Source organism: Drosophila busckii, chromosome 3L, assembly GCF_011750605.1.
Source record: "Drosophila busckii strain San Diego stock center, stock number 13000-0081.31 chromosome 3L, ASM1175060v1, whole genome shotgun sequence".
In the NCBI taxonomy this organism is placed as follows: Eukaryota; Metazoa; Arthropoda; class Insecta; order Diptera; family Drosophilidae; genus Drosophila; species Drosophila busckii.
The window spans coordinates 14,003,934-14,025,438 of NC_046606.1; the positions used below are offsets into that span (position 1 = coordinate 14,003,934).

The 21,505-nt window shown below is 40.6% G+C and overlaps 3 protein-coding genes and 1 pseudogene across 4 annotated transcripts; all 4 read left to right on the forward strand.

Moving 5' to 3' along the window:
- The first annotated feature begins 2,285 nt into the window (after nt 1-2,285).
- Nucleotides 2,286-3,290, forward strand: LOC108597913 (serine hydrolase-like protein). Its single transcript, XM_017984530.1, has 2 exons — nt 2,286-2,306; nt 2,373-3,290. The coding sequence occupies exons 1-2, from the start codon at nt 2,286-2,288 to the stop codon at nt 3,288-3,290; spliced, it is 939 nt and encodes a 312-aa protein (XP_017840019.1).
- Nucleotides 3,291-3,854: 564 nt separating this feature from the next.
- Nucleotides 3,855-5,141, forward strand: LOC108598995 (probable serine hydrolase). The gene is made up of 2 exons (XM_017985771.1): nt 3,855-4,021; nt 4,081-5,141. The coding sequence occupies exons 1-2, from the start codon at nt 3,998-4,000 to the stop codon at nt 5,077-5,079; spliced, it is 1,023 nt and encodes a 340-aa protein (XP_017841260.1). The 5' UTR covers nt 3,855-3,997; the 3' UTR covers nt 5,080-5,141.
- A 160-nt stretch (nt 5,142-5,301) lies between these two features.
- Nucleotides 5,302-6,373, forward strand: LOC108597912 (annotated as a pseudogene).
- Nucleotides 6,374-9,957: 3,584 nt separating this feature from the next.
- On the forward strand, nt 9,958-20,055 carry LOC108598454 (SEC14 domain and spectrin repeat-containing protein 1-B). 2 transcript variants are annotated; one of them, XM_017985095.2, is made up of 10 exons: nt 9,958-10,042; nt 11,504-11,686; nt 12,511-12,706; nt 12,767-12,880; nt 12,935-13,109; nt 14,265-15,008; nt 16,145-16,509; nt 16,572-17,038; nt 18,949-19,231; nt 19,287-20,055. In XM_017985095.2, the coding sequence occupies exons 2-10, from the start codon at nt 11,520-11,522 to the stop codon at nt 19,866-19,868; spliced, it is 3,093 nt and encodes a 1,030-aa protein (XP_017840584.1). In that variant the 5' UTR covers nt 9,958-10,042; nt 11,504-11,519; the 3' UTR covers nt 19,869-20,055. The 2 variants fall into 2 exon arrangements, with proteins under 2 accessions (XP_017840584.1, XP_017840585.1); XM_017985096.2 differs by having other exon boundaries at nt 9,959-10,048.
- The last annotated feature ends 1,450 nt before the right edge of the window (nt 20,056-21,505 follow it).

The following is a 21,505-nucleotide window of genomic DNA, read 5'->3' on the forward strand; positions in this document are numbered from 1 at the left end:
CTGGAGCGTGAAAGCAACTCAGTTTAAGCATAGGTAACATTGGCACCCTATTTCCCTCTGGCACATACATGTGTGTGTGTGCACATTGTTTATCTAGGGACACACCAAAATGAAAAATAAACGTCTCTCTCTCTCTCTCTCTCTCTTCTTTGGTTGCTTGGGGGTGATGCTTAAGCCTTTCAGCATTGTTGGCAGCTATCATAAATATTTATCAGGCAACTGTCAGATCAGTCTGGCACTTAAGGTGTCAAAAAGGACACAGCAAAAGTAAAAGAAAAGTGAAATAAGTGTTAACCACTAGCAAAAAGTAGGGCGCACACTCAATAATATGCGCCAACCAAATGAAAACCAAACAAAATGGTTAAAGCAAGATAGCAAGAGAGATGCAGAGAGAGAGAGAGAAAGAGCGTGTGGTAGAGAGAACTGAAAATTAATTTGCATATGTTAAGTGGCAGAAGCAATTAAAGGCAAGACGTATACCCAAAGGTTCAGTTCGCTTCGGTTCGGTTTGGTTCTCTGTTTGTAGCTCGAGTTGATTGAGGAGAGAAAAGCGCAAGCACAAAAGGCAATGCCAAAAAAGCGAGCGAGATCTCCTCCAGCAGCCCTGAGGCTGCCTTCTGAAAATTGTGGAAATCATAATTGGCTTCCAAATGCTTGAACTCAATTATGTGCGCAAAATTTTCGGTACGCTGCCGTTGACACGCAAATTATGGATTCAAGGCCAACCAGAGCAGCGCACACCCCCCCCCCCCCCCAACTACTAAATATATATGCCATAAGTATATGTACAGAAGGTATAGCTCGGCTCTGCTTTGCTTTCGCCTGCAAAATGGCACTCTCACTCACTCAAGACAATTTGCATAGCAATTCAATGAAAGTCTTAAGGGAGCCTGAGCGGGAAGTCAACCCAAATGGCAACGCACTAGCCTCACAGCCTCCCAGCCTCCCAGCCTGCCTCTTTCTCCATTTAGTTGTATGTGGGTCTGTCTGTCTGTCTCTAAGTTCAAAGCTGACATGATAAATTACGCAAACATAAATTAAATATACAAAACATATAGTGGATATATGTATATATATATAACTGCTATGTCTTTTGGCACTTGCAACTGCCAACTGCAACGGAAATTTAACACAATGCCATGCAAATTCTATGGGCGTGTCAACTTTGTCACCCAAATAGCAACAGCAACCGGCAAATTGTAACGAATACCTCAAGTGTAGTTGAAATTATTTAAAGCGCTTCCATGGAAACAAAGCAATTTATAAATCATGCAAACAGACAACGAAAGGAAGTTAAAGCTGTTCAACATTGAAGATAACTTAACTAACTGAAAGGTTAAAGGTTGTGAATCTGAGAAGGAATAGACTTCAAATTTGCCATTCCAAGAGTTTCCAGCGCAAATATGTTCAAAGTAATATGGAAAAGAATCACGTTCCATCTTATCAATTGTGATCTTGTAATTTGTTTTTGTTTTATTACATGCACAAACAGATTAGGAAGCAGTAAATTTGTTACAAATTTATAACAAAATGAAAATCAAAAGCTACAAAGTAGAGATATCAAGTCTTAAGGCCCTTTTATCAAAAGCAAGGTGTTGATAAGTAAGTAAAGCTGCCAAGAATTTTTAAGTCACTGTATTTGAAAAGTCTAAACAAAAAATTTACATCAGTGTCTATAAGTAATTTAATTTAAATAAATTAAATATTATCAAAGCAAAATACAACAATTACCTAATCTATTTCTGCTTAAGTTTTTCTGTTACGAATTTTGAAACAAGAAATTTTAATCTAAGTTTTTCCTTCAACTCAAAGATTATCAAATGCTTTGTTCTATGCTTTAATTCATCGCTTAAAAATATGAACACATAGGAGAAGCAAGAGAAAAGCAGAGAGCATGGCAGAATATGTTGTGGATAGCACACCAGTGTTGCCAGATTTGCTATTTTAAAATTCTAAAGTAGCTTTTAGAATAACTCCAAATAGTTAATAGCAATAAATTAAAGTTCATGCAGCATATGCTAGCAATAAATGAATTTATGACTTTAAATATTTTGTAAGCTTAATTCTAGCCGGAAATATGCTAATCTGGCAGCACTGCAGCCAATTCAGGCGCTAGCTTCCACTTGAAGAGCGTCGCAAGCTGTCAACTGCAGCTAATAAGCTCAGCATGTAAAAGCTGTAGGGTGTAGCTTATGAAGAACTGTGGGCAGCAGCGTTGCTGAAGCCCTCGCAGTTTATTGCGAAATTTCGAAAGTGCAGAGCAGAACAAAAAACTTCAAAGCAAAATGGCAAGCACTGAGCTTGAGGTAAATTTCGGGAGAGTTCGTAAGCCAAAGGTCACATGTTAAATTTGTATTTTGACGCTGTCGCAGTTTGTGGACTTTGACATTGGCGTGCCTTGGGGCCGTCTGGCCTGTCGCTGGTATGGAAATCGTCGCGTGCGGCCGCTGCTGGCCATACACGGCTGGATGGACAACATGGGCAGCTTCTCGAGTCTTATACCGCTGCTGCCAAAGCAATTGGGCGTGCTCTGCATTGAGCTGCCGGGACACGGACGCTCCTCGCATTATCCGGCGGGCATGCAGTACTCCGTTTATGAATGGACGATGGCCATAAGGCGTGTGGTGCGCCACTTTCAATGGTTGAAGGTATCGCTGATGGGTCACTCCTTTGGCGCCATCGCCTGCAATTTGTACGCTTCGTTCTATCCGCATGAGCATGTGGATCTGCTTATTGCTATAGATCTGCTCACTATACCGTATAAGACAAGCGACGCCTACATCAAGTACATGGCCAACAGCGTGGAGCGCATGTTGCAGCCACAAAAGCAGCCCAAGCTTTACTCCCACGAGCAGCTGCAAAACGCTCGCTGGGGTCCCGCTCCAACGCTTAACAAATGCCAAGCTCAGCCTTTGGTCGCACGCAGCGTTGTGGCCGCTCCGGAAGAGCCGCATAAGTATTACATATCCAGGGATGCGCGCCTAGCGCACTTTAGCCTCTTTCCGAGTGGCGCTGGACTGGTCAAGGAGCTCAATAAACGCATCAGCAATATACCCTATATGGTCATCAAGTGCAGCGACTCCAACTTTATTAGCGAAGGCTCCATACCTGCCTTGGAGCTGCTGCGCAAACAGAATCCACACTTTGAGTATCACTTGGCGCAGGGTCCACATCATGTGCTCATCAGTGATCCCAAGCAGCTGGCTGCATGGATTGTGCCATTCATTAATAAGCATAGGCCAGCTCATAAGCTGACAGATGCAGGGCACATTGCCCAAAGTAAACTCTGAGCTTAGCTAAGTTTTGTATTTATTAATCGCCCCAGAGTGCCAAAAAGGAAAGGCAAATAAATAGATCAAACAGCTTTAAGCAGTAGAGACAAGCAGTAAGTCAATGATAATTAATTGAAATTAAATTCATAAGAGCACTAAACATTTACATTCCACTTGATTCAATTTCTTATTTCATTTTACATTTATTGCTCCAAATATAACAGATAAGCAGATTATAAAAGCCACAAAGTGATAAAAGATCATTAAAGCATGAGAATAGCAAACTTAGCAGTAAGTAAATCAATAAAAGGCTACACTGCACAAAAGTTAAGAATTTAAATGGAATTTTAATGCAAAAATAAAGCCAATAACAAGAACAAAACGTTTACTTGACTAAAAGCTCGCACATGTTTGTGAGCATGAACAGCTGTTTGCGCTCTCGCTAAAGTTTCGCGCTCGCTTGCAAAAGCTTTCGTGAGCACCAACAGCTGTTGATAACATGCTCAATGTCAAAAGCTCACTCACATTGGATCGCAACGTGTTTGCTCTTGAATTAAACGAGTCTCAGTTGACGCACAGCTGTTTGCACAGCAAGAAATAATTAAATGTTAAGCGGAAGAATAAAGCGAATTTTACTGCAGCGCAAAACTAACGCTAATCTATTGTTGTTGGCCTAGAGAGCGGAGCGGCGATAAACGCAAAGCAGGCAAAGTTCAAAGTTTAACATGGCCACAATATCGTTAACTGATGTAAGTTAACAGAACTTATTTGTGCTGTTGTGTGTGCTGTAAATTTGTTTACATTGCAGTTCGAAGACGTGCGCATTGAAGCGCCTTGGGGCGATATTGTGGGTCGCTGGTATGGCAATCGCCAGGAGCGACCTATATTAGCCATACACGGCTGGATGGACAATTTGGGCAGCTTTGGAACGCTTATACCATTACTGCCGGATTACTTGGGCGTGCTTTGCATAGAGCTGCCGGGCCATGGACGCTCGGCACATTTGCCAGCGGGCATGCGCTATCATGTGCATGACTATGTGTCAATTATTGGACGCGTAATGAAGGCCTACAAGTGGTCCAAAGTGTCGATAATGGGTCACTCGCTAGGTGGCGCATTGGGCTATCTCTGGGCTGCGTTAGCGCCGCATACTGTGGATCTGGTCATCTCGCTGGACATTGTACATCCGCCCTTGCTTACACCTGTTTACCCACAGGTGCATAAATTATTTCTGAATAAGTTTGCCATAGCGGATGAGCGAAGCTACGAAGCTGGAAATGTGCAGGAGCCGCCGTCCTATTCGCTCTCTGAGCTGCGCCAGCTGATGGCCCAGGGCAGCGACAACTCAGTGCCCGCAGAGCTGGCTCATCATTTGCTCTATCGCAGCGTCACCAAGTCACAGCTGTTCCCAGACAAATTCTACTTCTCCCGAGATGCGCGCGTCAAGTGGTATCAACAATTTCCAATGAGTGCGGACCTAGCAGCTGCCATGGCCAGTCGCATTCAGGACACACCCTATCTAATCATCAAGGGCACAGAGTCCCCATATGTGAATGAGGATACTCTACCGAGTCGCACGATTTTAGCTAAACAAAATCCCCATTATGAGTTCTACGAGGTGCCTGGTCGACATCATGTGCATCTAACAAACGCTGAGGAGGTTGCCAAGCATATAGTTCCCTTTCTGCGGCATCACAGACCACCCAAGCTAGCAAGTTGGTCACTCAACAATGAGGAGGCTACAGCTGAGCCAAAGAAAAGGCAAAAGAGAAGGTTTTTCAACTGGCGGCAAAGGAGTAAACTTTAAAGCTGTGAAGTGTATGTCACACAAATGTATTACCAAAAAAAAAATAAATTGAATTAAGCTAATAACTGATAAGCAAAAATGCATTAATGTGGGCTATAGCCAAAACTTTGATACACTTTAAATACGCTCGCTGACAAAAGCTCTTTGATCATGCACTTGAAATAATTTACTATCAGTTGATGCACAGCTGATTCGATAGCAATGAATATAAAAGTCATAAAAATGAAAGTGAACAAAAACCGATTAGACAAATAAAATTGGCATTAATCAATTGCCGGTTAGCCTAGACGGCAGCGATAATCGACAGAGCAAAAAAGAAGGCAAAGTGCAAAGTTTTGACATGGCAAAAATATTGTAAACTGATATAAGTTAATAGCACTTGTTTATACAGTGTGTGTTGTAAATTTGTTTACATTGCAGTTCGTAGACGTGCGCATTGTGGGACGCTGGTATGGTAATCGCCAGACACGCCTCATTTTGGCTATACACGGCTGGATGTTCAATTTGGGCAGCTTTGGAACGCTTATTACTGCCGGATTATTTGGGCGTGCTTTGCATAGAGCTGCCGGGTCATGGACGCTCGGCACATTTGCCTATTATGTGTGTCTATTATAGGGCGCGTAATGAAGGCCTACAAATGGTCTAAGGTGTCGTTAATGGGACACTCGCAATGTGGTGGACTGCACTGGCGCCACATACTGTGGATCTGGTCATCTCGCTGGACATGGTACATCCGCCAACAACTGAATAGGTACAAAAGGTATGAATTATATCTGAATAGACATGCCAGATTAGATGAGTGGCGCTACACACCTGGCAAAGGTGATGAGCCACTCTCCTGTACACTCGCTCAGCTGCGTGAGATACTTGCCCAGGGCACCGATAACGCAGTGCCGCCAGAGCTGGCTCACCATTTGCTCTATCGCAGCATAACAAAGTCAAAATTGTTTCCTGATACTTTTCCCGAGATGAGCGCACCAAGGCGCTACATCAATTTACTGTGGGTCCCGAGCTAGCTGCTGTCATGCTGAGTCGCATTAAGAACATTCCCTGCCTAATGATCAAGGCCTCAGATTCTCCATTTGTTACTGAGCAAAGTACTTTAGCTGATCAAAATCCGCAGTATGAATTCTACGAGGTGCTTGGTCAACATCACGTACATCTGACACACCCTGAAGAGTGTGAAAAGCATATAATTCCCTTTCTGAAACTTCATAGACCACCAAAGGCTGTGCAACTTACCAGGACACTCAACAATGAGCAAGTTCCAGTTGAGCGAATGAGTAAACTTTAGAGCTGTACAAAAATTTCTATTTAAATTTATTAAAATCCAAAATGTATTGAGATTAGCTAAGCCAATAAATATTAGTCAAAATATTCAAGCTATAATGCAGTAAGAATTTAATAAATTTTTATATAATGAACTGCTGCCAGAAAATAAGTTCTATATAATCTATATCTTTTGAGCTATATATAGTCTGAGCTTTAAGTTTATTTATGCTTAAATCAAGGATCGTTATCATTAGTATTTATAATTTTATTATAAGAATTATATGATTGTTTATGATTATTACAAATTCCTTCTGAGTAATCTAAATAAAACTCGCTAATCTTCATTTGTTATAAATGAATAGTTTCCTTTTTGCTATGCCTATTAAAAGAGGATAATAAATTATTTACTAAACCTAATTTATATGCTTCTTTTTATTGTTACTTAAAGTTTGTCTTGGTGCCTTAATAATTTTGTATCAGAAAGCAAAGCTGCTTAGCAAAATTAATCGCATTAAAACAATTGACTCCGCACATATGAGCTGGCTAATAGCCAAGGCATTTAATGTTGGCCTTGAGCTTAGAAGCAAGACACAGTTTAAATGAACTATTAAACATTAAATACCAATAAAGCCGCATGAAAATGTAATCAATGCCGCCAGCTTACAGACAAAAATCAATTTCATGCTGTTGGCTTGACAACAGCGCAAGCCACAGTCTACTTTTAGGCGCATGAAAAAAGAAATTAATTTGCAGCAGCCGCATAAAAGTTTGCAAAGCTTTGGAGACGCTGCCTAGAAACCAAAATCAGCGCAAATTGTTAAAAGCCCCCTCCAGCCCATCCCAACAGTAAATTTTGGATTGTTTTGCATATTAATATTTTAAGCAGTTTCCGTTTGCGGCACACACACACACACACAAACACACACAACTAAAAGTGGCATATGAAATGCAAAACATTTGTTATGTTAATTTGCAAAGTTTTGACAACCTTGAGCTGGAATTCGCAGGAAATCTGCCCAAAGTGGCAGCAAACACATAAACATGGAGTGAAGACATTTGTTGAAGGGTATTTAAATGCTCGACAACTTAATTGTATTGTTTATGTTGTTTTTTGGGTGTTTTTCGACACAAATAATCAAAACAAAAGCAGCAGCTTGGCTGCGTGGGTTTTGTCTTTTGTTCAACAGCTGCCTCAATATGTTTGTAATGTTTGCGTTTTGTAATTTTACGACGACAAATACTTTGATTGTCTGCAATATTAATATTTATGCCGAAAGTTTGCTGTAATTGCTTTTTGCAGCAGCAGCAGCAACAGAGCAACAGAGAAAAGCGGAAAAACTCAATCAATTAATGTTTGAAATTCATTCAATTCATGCTTTGAATTTCGAGCACTATCGATTTTGATTGCTAAGCTTTAGTTGCGCGTGTGAGCGGCATGTGGCATGTAGTGGGCTTAAAAGAGGCAACCAGCAGCCGCAGGACATTTATAAATGTGCGCGCTGCGCTGCCAGGTGGAAACCATAAATGTTAACGTTCCATTCATGTGGCTAAAACCAAATTCTATTAAAGCAAATGTGTGCGCAATTTAATAAGCAATTTAATAGCGTTAATAGCAGCAACAGAATATTGAGCTAGCCCAGCTTTAATGCCATGTGAAAACTTTGCTGTGTTAAGAAAACGCTTAAGGCGCATGAATTATGCATCACACAGTGAAACGTTTGGTCAGCTCAACGCGTCTAATAAACTATAAAGAAAAGCTGTTTAAAATGCTTGATGGCAACTTGACTTGACTTGGCTTGGCGTTGCTTGCCTATAAATCTGTAAGCTGCAGTCCGAATGACCGCGGCACATGCAATGGAAGTTGCGTTCGCCAAATGTTTGGCGAAACGTGAGCGCAATTTTTTTGCAATTTTCTAATAGTTGTTAACGCACTGGGAGCAGCGCTTTGGGCTGCGTGTCTGGGTCGCCACAACATGCAGAGTTGGTGGGTTATTAAAAAAATCATAAATAAATGAAGCAAAATAAAGTGAAGTTGCACACGTTGCATGCGCTTTTTGTTGTTTTAAGTTGAGCGGAAGTGCTTTCGACGCCATTTTGTGGCTTGTGGCCACTGCAATTGAGTGCATACTGTAGTAGCCGAGATCCTTGGAAACTGCTCTGCCTGTCAGAGCGTCAGTTAGCTACGTGCTCGTTCCGTTCAGCACGCACTTCAACTTTTCGCAGAGCTACACTCTCCGCTCTGCTACAAGATTGCCAGTAAATTGTTGCTAAGCAGCGAAATGGAAAATGCGCCCAACCGTTCATAGGCTCGACTAACATTTTGCATGACCCATCGGCCACGCCCTCCCACTGACCATTAAATCTGCAACAATTTACTTGTGATTGACATGTTTATAAGGGTCTAGAACCCAGCAGGCGAGTAAGTCCGACCCCCAGCACTCGAATCAAGGCCAACGTTGGCCTTTTTTACAGCTTCTGCTGTTGTTGTTGTTGGGTATATAAAGTGGGGTGTGCTTGGAATGCTCTTGTTGTGTAGTTCATCAGCAAACTGGTTTTTTTCCTTTTCATACTCGACGCTTTCAATAAAACTGTGATATTCGCCCTGTCTGCCTGACGCATACTAAATACTGAATATCCTTTAGCTCTCAAGTCTCAAATTCCTGGTATTCACTTGCACCACACACACACACACACACACACACACGCACAATTAAAAGTTCCCACGTTGTGGTCGCATGAATAAAACAACAAGTTGTGAAGAGTTAACTTGGCAAACTCCATAATGAACTTTGCATACGCTTGTTAAAAGCTATAAAGCCAACAACTACAACTATATGTATATATGAAAGGAATGCCTAAACTTTGATATGGCATCTCGGAGTTAGCTGTATGTATAATCAAGCTTAATATTCATAAATTTATGCGGCAATACTTTAAAAAGGGGAGCATTTGATTTAAATTTAAGATTTATGAAGGCAAAATTTAAAGCTTTGAATAATTTGCATGACACTTACCCCAAAGCGCAAGCGACTTTCACTGTTAGTACAAGCTGCAAAGATAAGACATTTAACAAATTAATATATGACAAATAATTAATAAAGAAAACTGCTTACAGCTTTTTTGATTTATTCTTGTCATTCCTTCACTTTTCACACACTTGAGCACAAAGCTAAGCGACTTCACTTCTGCATTGCTTATTGAAAGCTCAGACTCTCTCGATATCAGCAATTGCAGACAAAACGCATGTTTTGTTTTAATTTAGCCGCAATAAAGAAAGAAATCTTCACTTGCAAACAGGTTTTTGTTTTTATTGCAACCCATACCCCCAGCATTGCCATAAATAATGAAAAGGGCAAAGCAATAGCAACAGCTGACACGCGAGCGCAAGAACGAAAACAAAAACAAATACAAAATACAAAATGTTAGCCAAGCAGTCGACGCAGTCGCAGCAACTGTTAAGCGCATGGGGAAACTCAACAGCTGTAATGTTAAGCTTAACAGCAAGTTCGATGCGGCTAGCAGTTTATGCTGGATGATATGTGTTAGTTTTGTAGATCGTTGCAGTTGAAATTTGAATTGTTTACATTTTTTAATGTTGAGCGCGAGCTTTAGACTGACGGTCGTTCGCGCTGTGTGGCTAAAACAAGTAACGGTAACTCGCATGGCCGGCAAGTGCAATTGAAAGCAAATTGTGAGTGTAAGTGTGAGTGCTAAGCAAAATTTAATGGCAAATTACAAATTAAGTGCTTAAAAGCAACAAAGTAATTCGATGCATGTCTGCGCTTAAGCAAAAAAAGTTCATTACAATGCTAATGACTTTTTTAAGACCCTGCTAAATAGTTGTTGTTATTCTTGTTGTTTTAACTGCCCGCTCAACTTTTCAATTAATTTTCGCCTACTTATCGTTACGATAAATATAAAAAGTTCAAAAGAGTTCTTAAGAAAGTTAAGAAAATTAAACAAAACAAAAACAAAACCACAAAACGGTCTGTTTGTTTGCTTGCTTGCTTATTTTTGTTGTCTATTTTAGTAGCTCTTTGGCCTCAAAGCAGGCCTAAAGGCTGCTGCTGCCCTTTCTAACGGCTAACAGTAAGCCAAAAGGTGTGCCACAAACAAACATTAAAAAAATGCCCGCGGGTGTCTTTTCTAACCGAAATTCATTCTTTCTTCATGCTTATTTTTATATATTTTTTTGCATATTTCTGTAAATTATTTTTGCCTTGTTTGCTACTTTTAAAAATTCGCTGCTTTTGTTTTTGCACTTATTCAATTTGAAACTTGATTTTCAACTTGGCAGGTTGGAAGAGACTGTAAACAATTTTTGCCATTAAATGTAATTCGATGCGGAAGAGCATAACCGCTACTTTAAAAATACTTCTAGTCTCAACTGCACTAAAAATCTGAACAATTATGTATTGGCAACAACAACGACAACAACAACAAGTTGTTGCAAATTATCTTGTTGGCAGCGAAAAAGCGGAGCAACTTACGCATAACTGTAACTAAAACAGGATTTCCATGTGTCTGTGCCACGCCCACTTGGCACGTCCGTCAAGGCGAGGCAAGAAATTAAGGCACAGCCAGTTGACTGCTGCAGCTGCAGCTTTGGCATAGAAAAAGTTTAGCGGCCTAAACCAACTTCCCCACAGTCAAGCAATTTGTGTCAAGTAATTTTCCCAAAAAAAAAAAAAATGCAAAAAAATATAGTGAAAAAAATAGTCAAAGAAATGTGCAAAAATTGGAATTTTTCCATTAGCCAGCAGCAGCAGCAGTCGCAGCAACAACAGCAAATAGCTTAGAGGCCAAGTTAGCAGGCAGACCAGCGGCAAATGCTTTAACAAACATAAAAATAGTGAAAATCATGTGAGGCTTGTAGTATGTTGAGGCACAAGCTTCAACTTGCTGCAACTTGTCAAACGTGTTCCCAGTGCAACATTGGAAAATGTGCAGCAGCAGCAGCAGCAACAAAGCGGCAACACTGTAACTGTGACTTGTATTAATTTTCAAATAAACAAAAAGATAAAACAAAATTGAAACTCAAATAGAGTTGCTGCTATTGTTAACTAGAAAAACCGTTAAGTAATGACTTTTAGTTGCTGCTGCAAAGGTCGCTGTATTAAAAGATTTATAAACAAATGTCATGTCTACGCAGTTGGGCATCGCTAGCTATGGAGGAGGATGTCTTGAATGCGCTGCAGATGCGCTGCGCTTACCTCTGCGGTGGCTACGATCGGAGCAAGCGCATTATATTCATAGTGAATGCCTTCAATGATCTGCAATTATGGAATCGACGCTGCTTGCAGCTAACACTCGAATATCTCAAGCGTTCGCTCAGGTGAGTTCTGTCTGTCGCGTTCTGCTGCTCAGCTCAAAAGGCCAACTAATTAGCATTGACAAAATATGCAAATAACCCGCAACTTATTTAAGCTTCATTTCATTAGCTCGCTGAGCTCGCTCTGCAGTTCTTTATACTCTATAGGCCTAATATCAGGTTTGCCTTCATATAATACAAACGACACTAATGCTATTTTACGCACGTTTTTTTTTTTTATTTTTAAATGCAAACGATAAATATTTCGTGTCTTTTGTGTGTCCCCAAGATCAAAGTGCGGCAAGCGCTGCAGCTAAAGATGCAGCAAAGTTATAGATCAGTTTGTTTCTTTTCTGAATCATTTAATTTGCTGTCGTTAGTACTGAGCTCTAGGCTCTATCAATTTCGTCACATTTCATTAAAATTTAAACTGTATAAACCGGTTGAGAGCAACAAAAGAATAAATACAACAGCATGTTTAAACAGCTTGTTAAGTTTTTTATAAAAAACAATTTCTACTCTTAATAACTTACCAACTACAACTTGAACTTAAACTGTCTCAATTACTTTGAAAGTCAAAAGCCATCACACAGCTTTCCACATTTGATTTAAGCCACATTTCATGTAGATTATCTGAATTCAAGCTAAGCCATTGTTCTGCGTGTTCACAAGCATTTACGCATTTATTAGCCAAAATAGCTATAAACAAAAAAAGCTTAACAAAAGAGCAACAAATTATTTAATCTTTTATTTCTAAGACAATAAATGAAAATGAATTAGTTTGCTTTGCTGCAGCAATCAATCAAAAAGGGGGCTAACTATAGCTATCTCTCTCCCTCTCTTTCTAGCGCTGCTGTCTTGCAAAATGGAGTTTGCATCATAGTCAATGCTCAGGAGCGTAGCACACGCATCTCAAGGCAACACGTGCGGCAAATTTACGCGCTCTTTGGTGGCGACATTAGCGTGGATTTGTATCTAGTCAGAGCGGAGGGTTTCTGGGAGAAGCATGTGGAGCCTTGCGCCAAGTCACAGACCAAGGGAGAGGCAAGTCTACTCATGTCTAAGCTGCGCTCACAACTAACGCGCTCGCTTTTTATTTTGCAGCCTTTGGTGCTCTCCAAGGCGCGTCTCAGCAAATTCATTGAGCCGGCGCAGCTGCCCGAGGAACTTGGCGGCTCGTTGCAGTTCAATTATGATTTGTGGTTGCAACAGCGCAAGGTAAGCTGCACTTACATTAAAATTATTAAAATTGTTAACATTTGTGCTCTGCAGTCCATTGATGAGTTTAGCAAAACCCACGCGCTTACCTTAAGCGCTATGGATCAGCTCTTGGTGCTGCTTGGGAAGCACAAGTCGCTGCGTCCAACGGAAGCGGATGTGGAGCTAAAGAGCTGCGCTCAGCTGCATACGCATGTGCAGCGCTGCATAGAAGCGGCAATTGAAATGGGTAAGTTTGTTGCCTCAGTCTTTCGTTTGGCCACGCAGCAATTTACATAATTTCAATGCCCTCGCAATCGAAACGAGTTAAGCCGCAGCAGACAAAACTCGACAGCAAATGTGTCAAGTAATTCACAAAAAAAAAAAACATTTATTTTTATAAAAGTCGTGTGCGTGTCAATTAGAAATGAAAAATGTTTGCCAAAACTTGTTTTGTGTTGTGGGTAGCGTTGTTTTGTTTTTACATATTTTATTTTATTTTTTATTACACTAAATAACATTGAAATTATTTACGTGCGCAACGAACTTGAAAATTGAGTACAGAGCGTGGGTCGAACGACAATTCATATAGAATAAATTCAATTTCAAGGAGAGAATGGAACTAGAGCTGAACTAGAATATCTTGAAATTTATATATAAAAATATTTAAATCAAGAGGGAACTAAGTATTACTTAGCTTGCTAACAAATAGAACAAAGAAGGAGAGAAAAAGTTTAAACGCAAACAAGTTTAAATGGGATTGAAAAAATTTCAATATAGTATAATAATAAAAATTTGTTGCTGCTTAAAATAGAAATAATTTTTAAATGTTTAGAATGAATTAAATTTGATGTCGAGAAAAAGTTTGAGCAAATTAAAGCTGAGATGCGATTATAAGATTTGAAACCGGAATTTTTACAACATTTCTTTTTATTACAAAATGTAAACAAAAGCAAAAATTGTAAATTTAGTCAAAATGCGATTAAATTCTGATGATTTAAAACAAATTTATTCAATTTTAATTTGATGTTTTATCTAATATCAAAAGCTTTTAGTCTATTTTTTCAATAAATCAAGCTGCCATGTTCGCTAGTGTTTATTACAGCAACCGCAACACTTGAAGCTCGTGTCAGTTTGTCGCTCATGTCGATTGTCTTTTGTCAGTTGTGGGTGCATCAATTTATTTGGATTTTTATCGTGACCTTTCACTTAGCTCCTCTACTCTGTTTTATGATCACAACGAAACTGGCACGCGTTTCACTTTTTTTTAATAAAACAACCTCTGCCTAAACAAATAGAAACGCATTCAAATGTGTTGAACAAAAAGCAACGCAACAGATTTTTCATTGAAACTGAGACTGAGGAAACCCTTTTACACATTTTTCTTCTCACTTTTCTCTCGCAGGTAATGCGATCTTGGCGCGCTTCAACGAGGTATACGAAACGCAAACGCCACAAGCCGCACCTGTTGCTGCCAGCTCAGCTACAGCAACAACAACAACAACGATAGCAGCAACAAGTGCCTCAAGAGCCAGTTCCCCCTGCCCAGTTAAGCCATTGTTGCCGCCAGATCTTGGCTGCGAGCGTGCGCGCATTGAGTTGCGGCTCAACGAGATCGAGAAGAAGCAGACGGCCATACGCACTGCCTGGCTGGAGTTGCTGCGTTCGCTGCGTGAGGCACGCGAGCTTAGCACGCTGGCCGAGGGCGTGGCCTTTGTCACCAATTGGATACTCAATCAAGCGGAGCAGCTGCTCAGCCGGCAGCGCAGCGTTGGCGCCGATATACGCGCCTCGGAAACGCTGCGCGCCGCTCACGATCAGCTGGAGTTGGAATGCCGTGAGACTTATGGCTGCTATGCTGAGCTGCTCTACAAGATTGAACGCTTTGCCAAGGAGCGTGATCAGCTGGCCATACGCGATTTGCTCTCGCAACGCGACTTTATGCAGTTTGTTTGTCGCGCCTTTGCCGTTCGACTGGAACGACGACGAAAGGTGCTGATGACTTCGCTGCGTTTTCATCGCCTGCTCGATCAGTTTGAGGAGCAGCTGAGCATTGCCAGCGAGGCAAGTGAGGCGGAGCCCTGTGAACTAAACTGGGCACAGTCAGAGCAACTGCTTGCGCAGCTCAAGAGCAGTCAACAAATGTTGGGTGAGTGGGGAGTTCAAAGATCTTTCAACTTTGTGTTAGCTAGATGTTGAAATTTATAGTTGAGGCTGCTGTATCTTGTTGCAAGCTCGAGTTAACTCAGTTTCATAAGCTCAACTAATACGGGTAACAAGAGAAAGTCGTTGATTTTACATCAACAAGTTGAGACATGACGTTTATTGATTATAGTAGCGCTTAGAAGAGGTTAACAAATTGGATACGTTTTAAATTGAAGTATAGATGATGAAAGAGAGAGACTGTAAGACTTTGCTGTATAACAGTTGTGAAGTGTAGCTAAAGAAACTGATACTGGCAGTATTAATGTATAACAGTTTGTATTTCAGTCCCCAAGTAAGCATATTTTTACTGAGTTTGGAAGTATGTATATACTTTCGTTTTATAACACTTTGTATAACAGCTTGTATAACAGTTGCCAATTCAAACTTAACTTGGTCTCGTAGGCATAATGTAAAGCATTTTATATGACAGATTGCATGATAGTTTGTATAACAGTTTGATAAAATATTTGTAAATAGAATTTGGGACTCGAAGTCTTGAAGTATAACAGTCTGTATAGGAGTTTACTTGGATAAAAGCTATGTAACTGAGTTTGTAGATCTGACTTTAAATTCATTTGTATAACAGTTGCCATATTAAAGTAAAGAAAGTAAGTGTCTATGTGTTAATATGACAGTTTGTATAATAGTTTGTATAACACTTGGCATGGATGATTATGAAAACAAACTGATGCTGGAAATCTTGCTGAAAAGCTTTTCGTATAACAGTTTGTATAACACTCTAGTAATATATATTATGCGGTATTAATATATAATTATCTTTCAAAGAAAAAGTGAAAAGATTTCAATGTAAGAGTCGAAGTATAAAAGACTTGAAATTAAATTTTAAACGGAACATAAAGATCGTTCAGGTTTCCCAACAACAATTCACATGCCCAAGACGGCAGCCTACATTTGCTTACAAAACGCTGATAGCCCACATAGATAACCTAATAAGGTTCTACCAGTTTGGTTAACTGATAAGCTCAGTATGAGACTGCAGAGATATAAAAAAATTCATTTTCATTTGGTTGTTTGCTTCAAACATTTTGTATATCGAGACGATCTCATTCCCACACACAGGCAACATCGAACGCGAACTTGTGCGCGAGGGCGAAAAGCTTTCGGACATGCTGGCGATGCCGGTGAAAGACGCACTGGGCCGTGACCTCCAGCTGGACTACAGCGCCGACATTGGCCAGCTGCGGCGGCAGATCGAGGCGAGTCGCGAGCGCCGGCAGCTCTGCGGCGAGCGTGTGGCATTGCAGCGACTCACCTTGGAGCAGGTGACCCACATTTATGGCTACGAGCAGGAGGTGCGCAGTGCGCTCCAATGGCTCAACGAGTTGTATGCGGTGCTGCTGCGCTGCCACTCGCATGTCGGTTGCAATATACACGAGATTCAACTGCAGAAGGACGAGCTGCAGGGGTTCGAGGAAACCGGACGGGTGAGTTTTGAACTCAGAGAGAGAGAGAGCAAAAGAGAGTGCTAACTGCTTACTTTTTGCAGAGCATTTACAACTATGGCTGTCAGCTGCTGGAGGCCGCGCAGACTTTGCGTCTGTGTTGCAAGCTGCCCGCGCAGTCGGCCGACATGTTGCTGCAACTGCAGCGCACTTGGCACAGCCTGCAGTCCATTGCCCAGGAGCAGATGACGCGTCTGCGTGTCTCCGCCGTGTTTCATCGCAGCGTCGAGGCGTACTACAGGCAACTGCGTGAGCTGCGTCCGCTGCTTACACACGAACTTGCCACACACGAGCTTGCAACGCAGCACAATCGCAGCAGCAGCGGCATCAGCAGCGACGCCGACATTTCACCCGAACTCTCGCCAAATAACGAGCTCAGCGCCCGCCTGCAGCGCCACCTGTTGGCCAGAGAGCAGCTGCTGGTGGAAGTGGGTCGCATGGTGCGTCTAGGTCGACTGCTCAAGAAACGCCTCAAGGAGTCGTTCGTGCTGGATGCGCTCACGGGCAAGAGGTGAGCATAAGCTAACAAAATTTATTTTCTCAGCAGCTGCGTGAGTGCGTCGACAGCGGATTTTCACTCAGGAAAAATCACTCAAAATCACTTAAATCACTCGCTAATTAGTGGCTAAGAGTTGACAAAGTCTAACAAGTGGGCAAAGTGTTTTACACGTAGCCGAAGTTTGTATACACTTATCGAATTTATGTAGAGAGTTTTCAATTGATTTGGGGCTTGGTATCTAGGCAAGGAATTTAATAGAAAATTAATACTAATCACAGATATTACATTGAGAGTTATTTGATATTTATATATAGGCAGATTTATATACAGTAAACATTCTATAGAAGTAAACACTAAGCAACATTCTATTGTCGCAATTTCAGTATTAGCAACTATTTTGCCTCAAATATTTCTTATGATTTTTATTTATTTCTTTTTATGCTTTTATAAGCATTGAAAAAAAGCAAAGATATAATTTTATTAAAATGAACTATAAATTAAAGAAAATTAGTCATACAAGCAATAAAATCATTTGTCTACGTCAAATCCGAAAGAAGAAGAAGTAGTTTTGAAAAGATTTTAAAATAAATAATTTGGAATAAAAACAAAAATTATTGTAGATTTATCTTAATATGCAGACTCCTTTTTTCTATATACATCAGAACCAAGTTTGAAGTTTCGCATTACATAGAATGTTTACTGTATTAATTGTCTTATTTCTAAATTTAGTCTAATGTCATAATAAATCAAAATGATCAGCAGCCGCTTTTCAAATTCGTTCCACACACTCAATGAGAATTCCAAGAGACCCTTTGCTAAACTATCCTATGAAAGAACTAATGACACTGCGTTGCCGCTTAAGAATGAAATGATTTTTTGTGGGTTCATCAGTCTATTTCGGTGCGTGATCCAGCGCGGGAGCAAATTGTAGCTCAACGGCGAGTGCGAGTGCGAGTGGCGGGCAGCAAACTAAAAACATATATCTATAGTATACGTATATCTGTTTATATATAACTAAAAACGCAACTTGTCAAGTTGTCAAAATTCAAGAGACAGCCGGCAGTCGGCCAGTATATGTAAAAAAGTTCTATAAAAAGTGTTTGGGCATAGAAACTTGGCTGGAAATTAGTAAAAGCAAAAACGTGTTGCAACCAAGTGGGTCAAAAGCCAAGTAAAGTGAATTTCATAACCACAGGAATTGTAGTGCATAATTATTGTAGCAAAAAAAAAAAAAAAAGAATTTAGTTGACTGGCTGAGAGCCAAGGGCGTGTTTAAGCAATTGCGTCAAAGAGATTTGTGCGCGGCGCCAGCAGCTTGAGTCAGATCGTGGCACTGCTAAAATGTTTGCCAGATTTCGTAATATATTTGCCAAAACAAAAGCTGAGGAGGAGCCACAGCTGACAGTGCCCAGCATTGTGGTGGAAGAAGTGAGCAGCGAGCAATTAGCAAATGAAAATGAAAATGAAAGGGAAAGCGAAAGTGTCAAGGCAGCGCCATTGGCTAGTGAGGAGGAAGATCTTGGCTTGGCTGACATAAGCAGCTCGACGCAAGAGTTGAGCAAGCTGCTGGATGAGCTAAATGTGAATAGTCAGCTGCCGGAGCAGCTAAGCAGCGATGAGCAGGCAACGGGTGAAGAAGATTGTGAAGATGATGATACTGCCAGCACTTCAAGTGTTAAAACCAAAATAGCCAAAGCGTCAATGGAGCGTGATGTGTTAGAAGAAACTGAAGAGGAAGCATCTACGGAGCAGCTGCACAGTCTGGACAAGATTAAAGCGTTGATACGCAACGATAGCGAAACTTATCCACAAAGCGATTATACGGATACGGATGAGCCAACGCCGCCGCTGCACTCACGCACTGCCTCACAAGATTCTAGCACAGATCTGCCACTGCTAACACAATTACCTAATTCTTTTAGTGTACAGGCTGATGAGCTGCCGCTGGATGGCAGTCCCACTGCTTTGATAGACAGCGGACGCAATAGCAGCGCCTCCAATTCGACGCTCAATCATATGGAGGCAGCTGCTTCACCCAGCACTGTGGTGGTTACGCCCACGGGCAGCAATGAACTCGCTTGTGCCGCCATTACGCATAAGCTAGGCGCCATTGCTGAGCTTGCCGAGTCACTGGACGCAGCTATACGCGACTCCACCAGCGTTCAAGCTGAGAAGAAGCTCGGCAGCAATGGCTTTGGCAGTGAGGTAAGTTTACTTGACTCAAGCTGCTTGCTTATTGCTTATGCGTTTTGCCTTGCAGGACTGGCAGTCACGCTCTACCGAAGATGAGAGCTTTGCCACCGCCTCCGAGGGCAATTTTACGCCCAATTCGCATTCATCATCGTTTCAAACGGCCGGCTCGGGTCGCACCAGCTCGTACATTGGCTCGGCCAAGAACTCCTTCGATGAGGCGGACGACTCGACGCTGAGCAACTTTGAAATACCCGAGCTGCCGCAGTCGCCCATCAACATGTCCTTTGACAGCTCCGAGCTGAGCTACTTCTCCGCGCAGCAGCCGCTCAAGAGCGATGATCAGAACAGCGAGGTGGGCGTGCCCGAGCTGCATAGTCAAAGCGTTACGCCCACGCCAGATGAGGCCAAAACGGACAGCGAATTGGAGGGCTTTGCGCTGGATGCGGCGCTAATTAGCAATGAGTCGTTGCCTCGCTGTTCGAATGCAGTGACGCCGGAGGTGAGTGGCGCCCAGAAAGCGACAGCAGCTGAGCAAACGTCAGCAGCAGCAGCTGCTGCGACTGCGACTGCGCTGCCGCCGCATGCAGCCTGGCGACGCAGCAAATATTATGAGAACATTACAAAGCAAACTATCAAGGGATTTCTATGATGCGACCCCGTTCCAGATCCCGACTGCCTGCCCGCCTAATTAACATGCGCCATTTGCCTAGACTATTTGCTTTTGTTGTTATTTTTGTTTTGTATGCTAAGTTTGCTTGCCAAATTGAGCAACATTAATTATTGAATTCTCTAGCTAATTTGAAGCATGAGCTAAGCATTTACTTTTTGCTTTGTTAGCGCGTAATTTATTTTAATTATTTATTGCATTTATTACTGCGAGAATTCCCACATTTATATTTTTAATTTTTAGCATTTAATTTAAATTAATTTCTTTTAATATTTCCACAGTCAACACTTGAACTAATTTATTTACATGCATATTTTATTTTAAATAAATTGATTTCAGTCAACTTTAAACATATTGAAAAAACTGTTGCATAACTTTAGGCTGCCAACAAACTTTAACCCTTACCCGCGCGCTCCATACGTTTGGAAATTAACACTTGTGAACGTTAATTAAATTACAATTAATTTTGATTGCATTAGTGAGCGTGTGTGCGCGCGCTCTTTTAAGCGTTTTCAATTATATGTGAAATGTGAGCTGACACAAAAGCGAAACAATGCCCTCAACTTTAAGCGAAACACCATTAATCTCAATAAAGAACGTGTGTGTGTATGTGTGTGTATATATCGTTTAAAAGTAGAGTGGAGCGTAGGGCTTATAAATACTAATGTGTAAGCTAAATGTCTTGTGGGTTGCCCATCAAGCAACTTTGGCTGCCATAAGTTAAGCGCCATGTAGCAATCAAATCAAATTGCCGTCGCTTCGGTTAACCATAAGTACGCGTTGCCCATTCGTGACTGCCCAAGAACAACAAAAGTGTACAATTGCCACAAGTAAAGGGACAACCCACTTACATACATGTGTTGCTTGCTGGATACACTTGCTACGTTTAATAATAATAATAAGTGTATACATTTAAAAAAATCTTTTTATGATTTTTCTATAACGTAATTGAATTTAAACAAAACCTTTTCCATATCAAAAATTGTGTACACATTTAGGAAAACTCTTAATAGTTTTTCTATAGATTTAAGTATGCTAAGAATGTAAATGAATTACAAAAAGTTTAAACAAATAGGAAATAGTTTAATTTAAATAATTTAATCAAATGTTTAAAATAAATCGCCAATCGAAAATTTGATTATTGAAATTAGAGCATCTGAAAGAGAGTAAGAAGCACATTGTTTAGTATGGAAAGAATACTAGTTGTATCAAAAATATACTAATCATCTTATGATTTCGTATATGAACATAACATATGTCATTCATTTGATGTCTGAGAACCACAGACAACATGTAAAGATTATTTTAGTATCGAATGATATTGGCTATTTCTTATAATGATTTCTTTAAATTAATTTAGGTGAATGCAGCCAAAAAAACAATTAAAATTGAATTTAAAAAAGTAATTTATGCAATTTCAAATAATTCTTTAGAAAAGATTCTGCGTCTAATTTTAATTCAGATTGGAATAAATGAATGCATTCAAAAATATTTTAATTCAAGCTGAATTAAATTCAAAAATGATTGGAATCTTTTACAATGAATCTCAACTTAATAATTTAAGCTGAATTTAGTTGCCAATATTTATTTAGTTATTTAAAAAACTGCGTTGCCAAGCT

Excerpts from the sequence above, each read along its gene's own strand:
- LOC108598995 (XM_017985771.1), top strand. The coding sequence starts at position 3,998 with ATGGCCACAATATCGTTAACTGAT. Across the intron at positions 4,022-4,080 it reads CCACAATATCGTTAACTGAT|TTCGAAGACGTGCGCATTGA; the intron begins GTAAGTTAACAG and ends TTTACATTGCAG.
- LOC108597913 (XM_017984530.1), top strand. The coding sequence starts at position 2,286 with ATGGCAAGCACTGAGCTTGAG. Across the intron at positions 2,307-2,372 it reads TGGCAAGCACTGAGCTTGAG|TTTGTGGACTTTGACATTGG; the intron begins GTAAATTTCGGG and ends ACGCTGTCGCAG.
- LOC108598454 (XM_017985095.2), top strand. The coding sequence starts at position 11,520 with ATGGAGGAGGATGTCTTGAATGCGCTGCAGATGCGCTGCGCTTACCTC. Across the intron at positions 12,707-12,766 it reads AGTCACAGACCAAGGGAGAG|CCTTTGGTGCTCTCCAAGGC; the intron begins GCAAGTCTACTC and ends TTTATTTTGCAG. Across the intron at positions 13,110-14,264 it reads AGAAGCGGCAATTGAAATGG|GTAATGCGATCTTGGCGCGC; the intron begins GTAAGTTTGTTG and ends TTTCTCTCGCAG.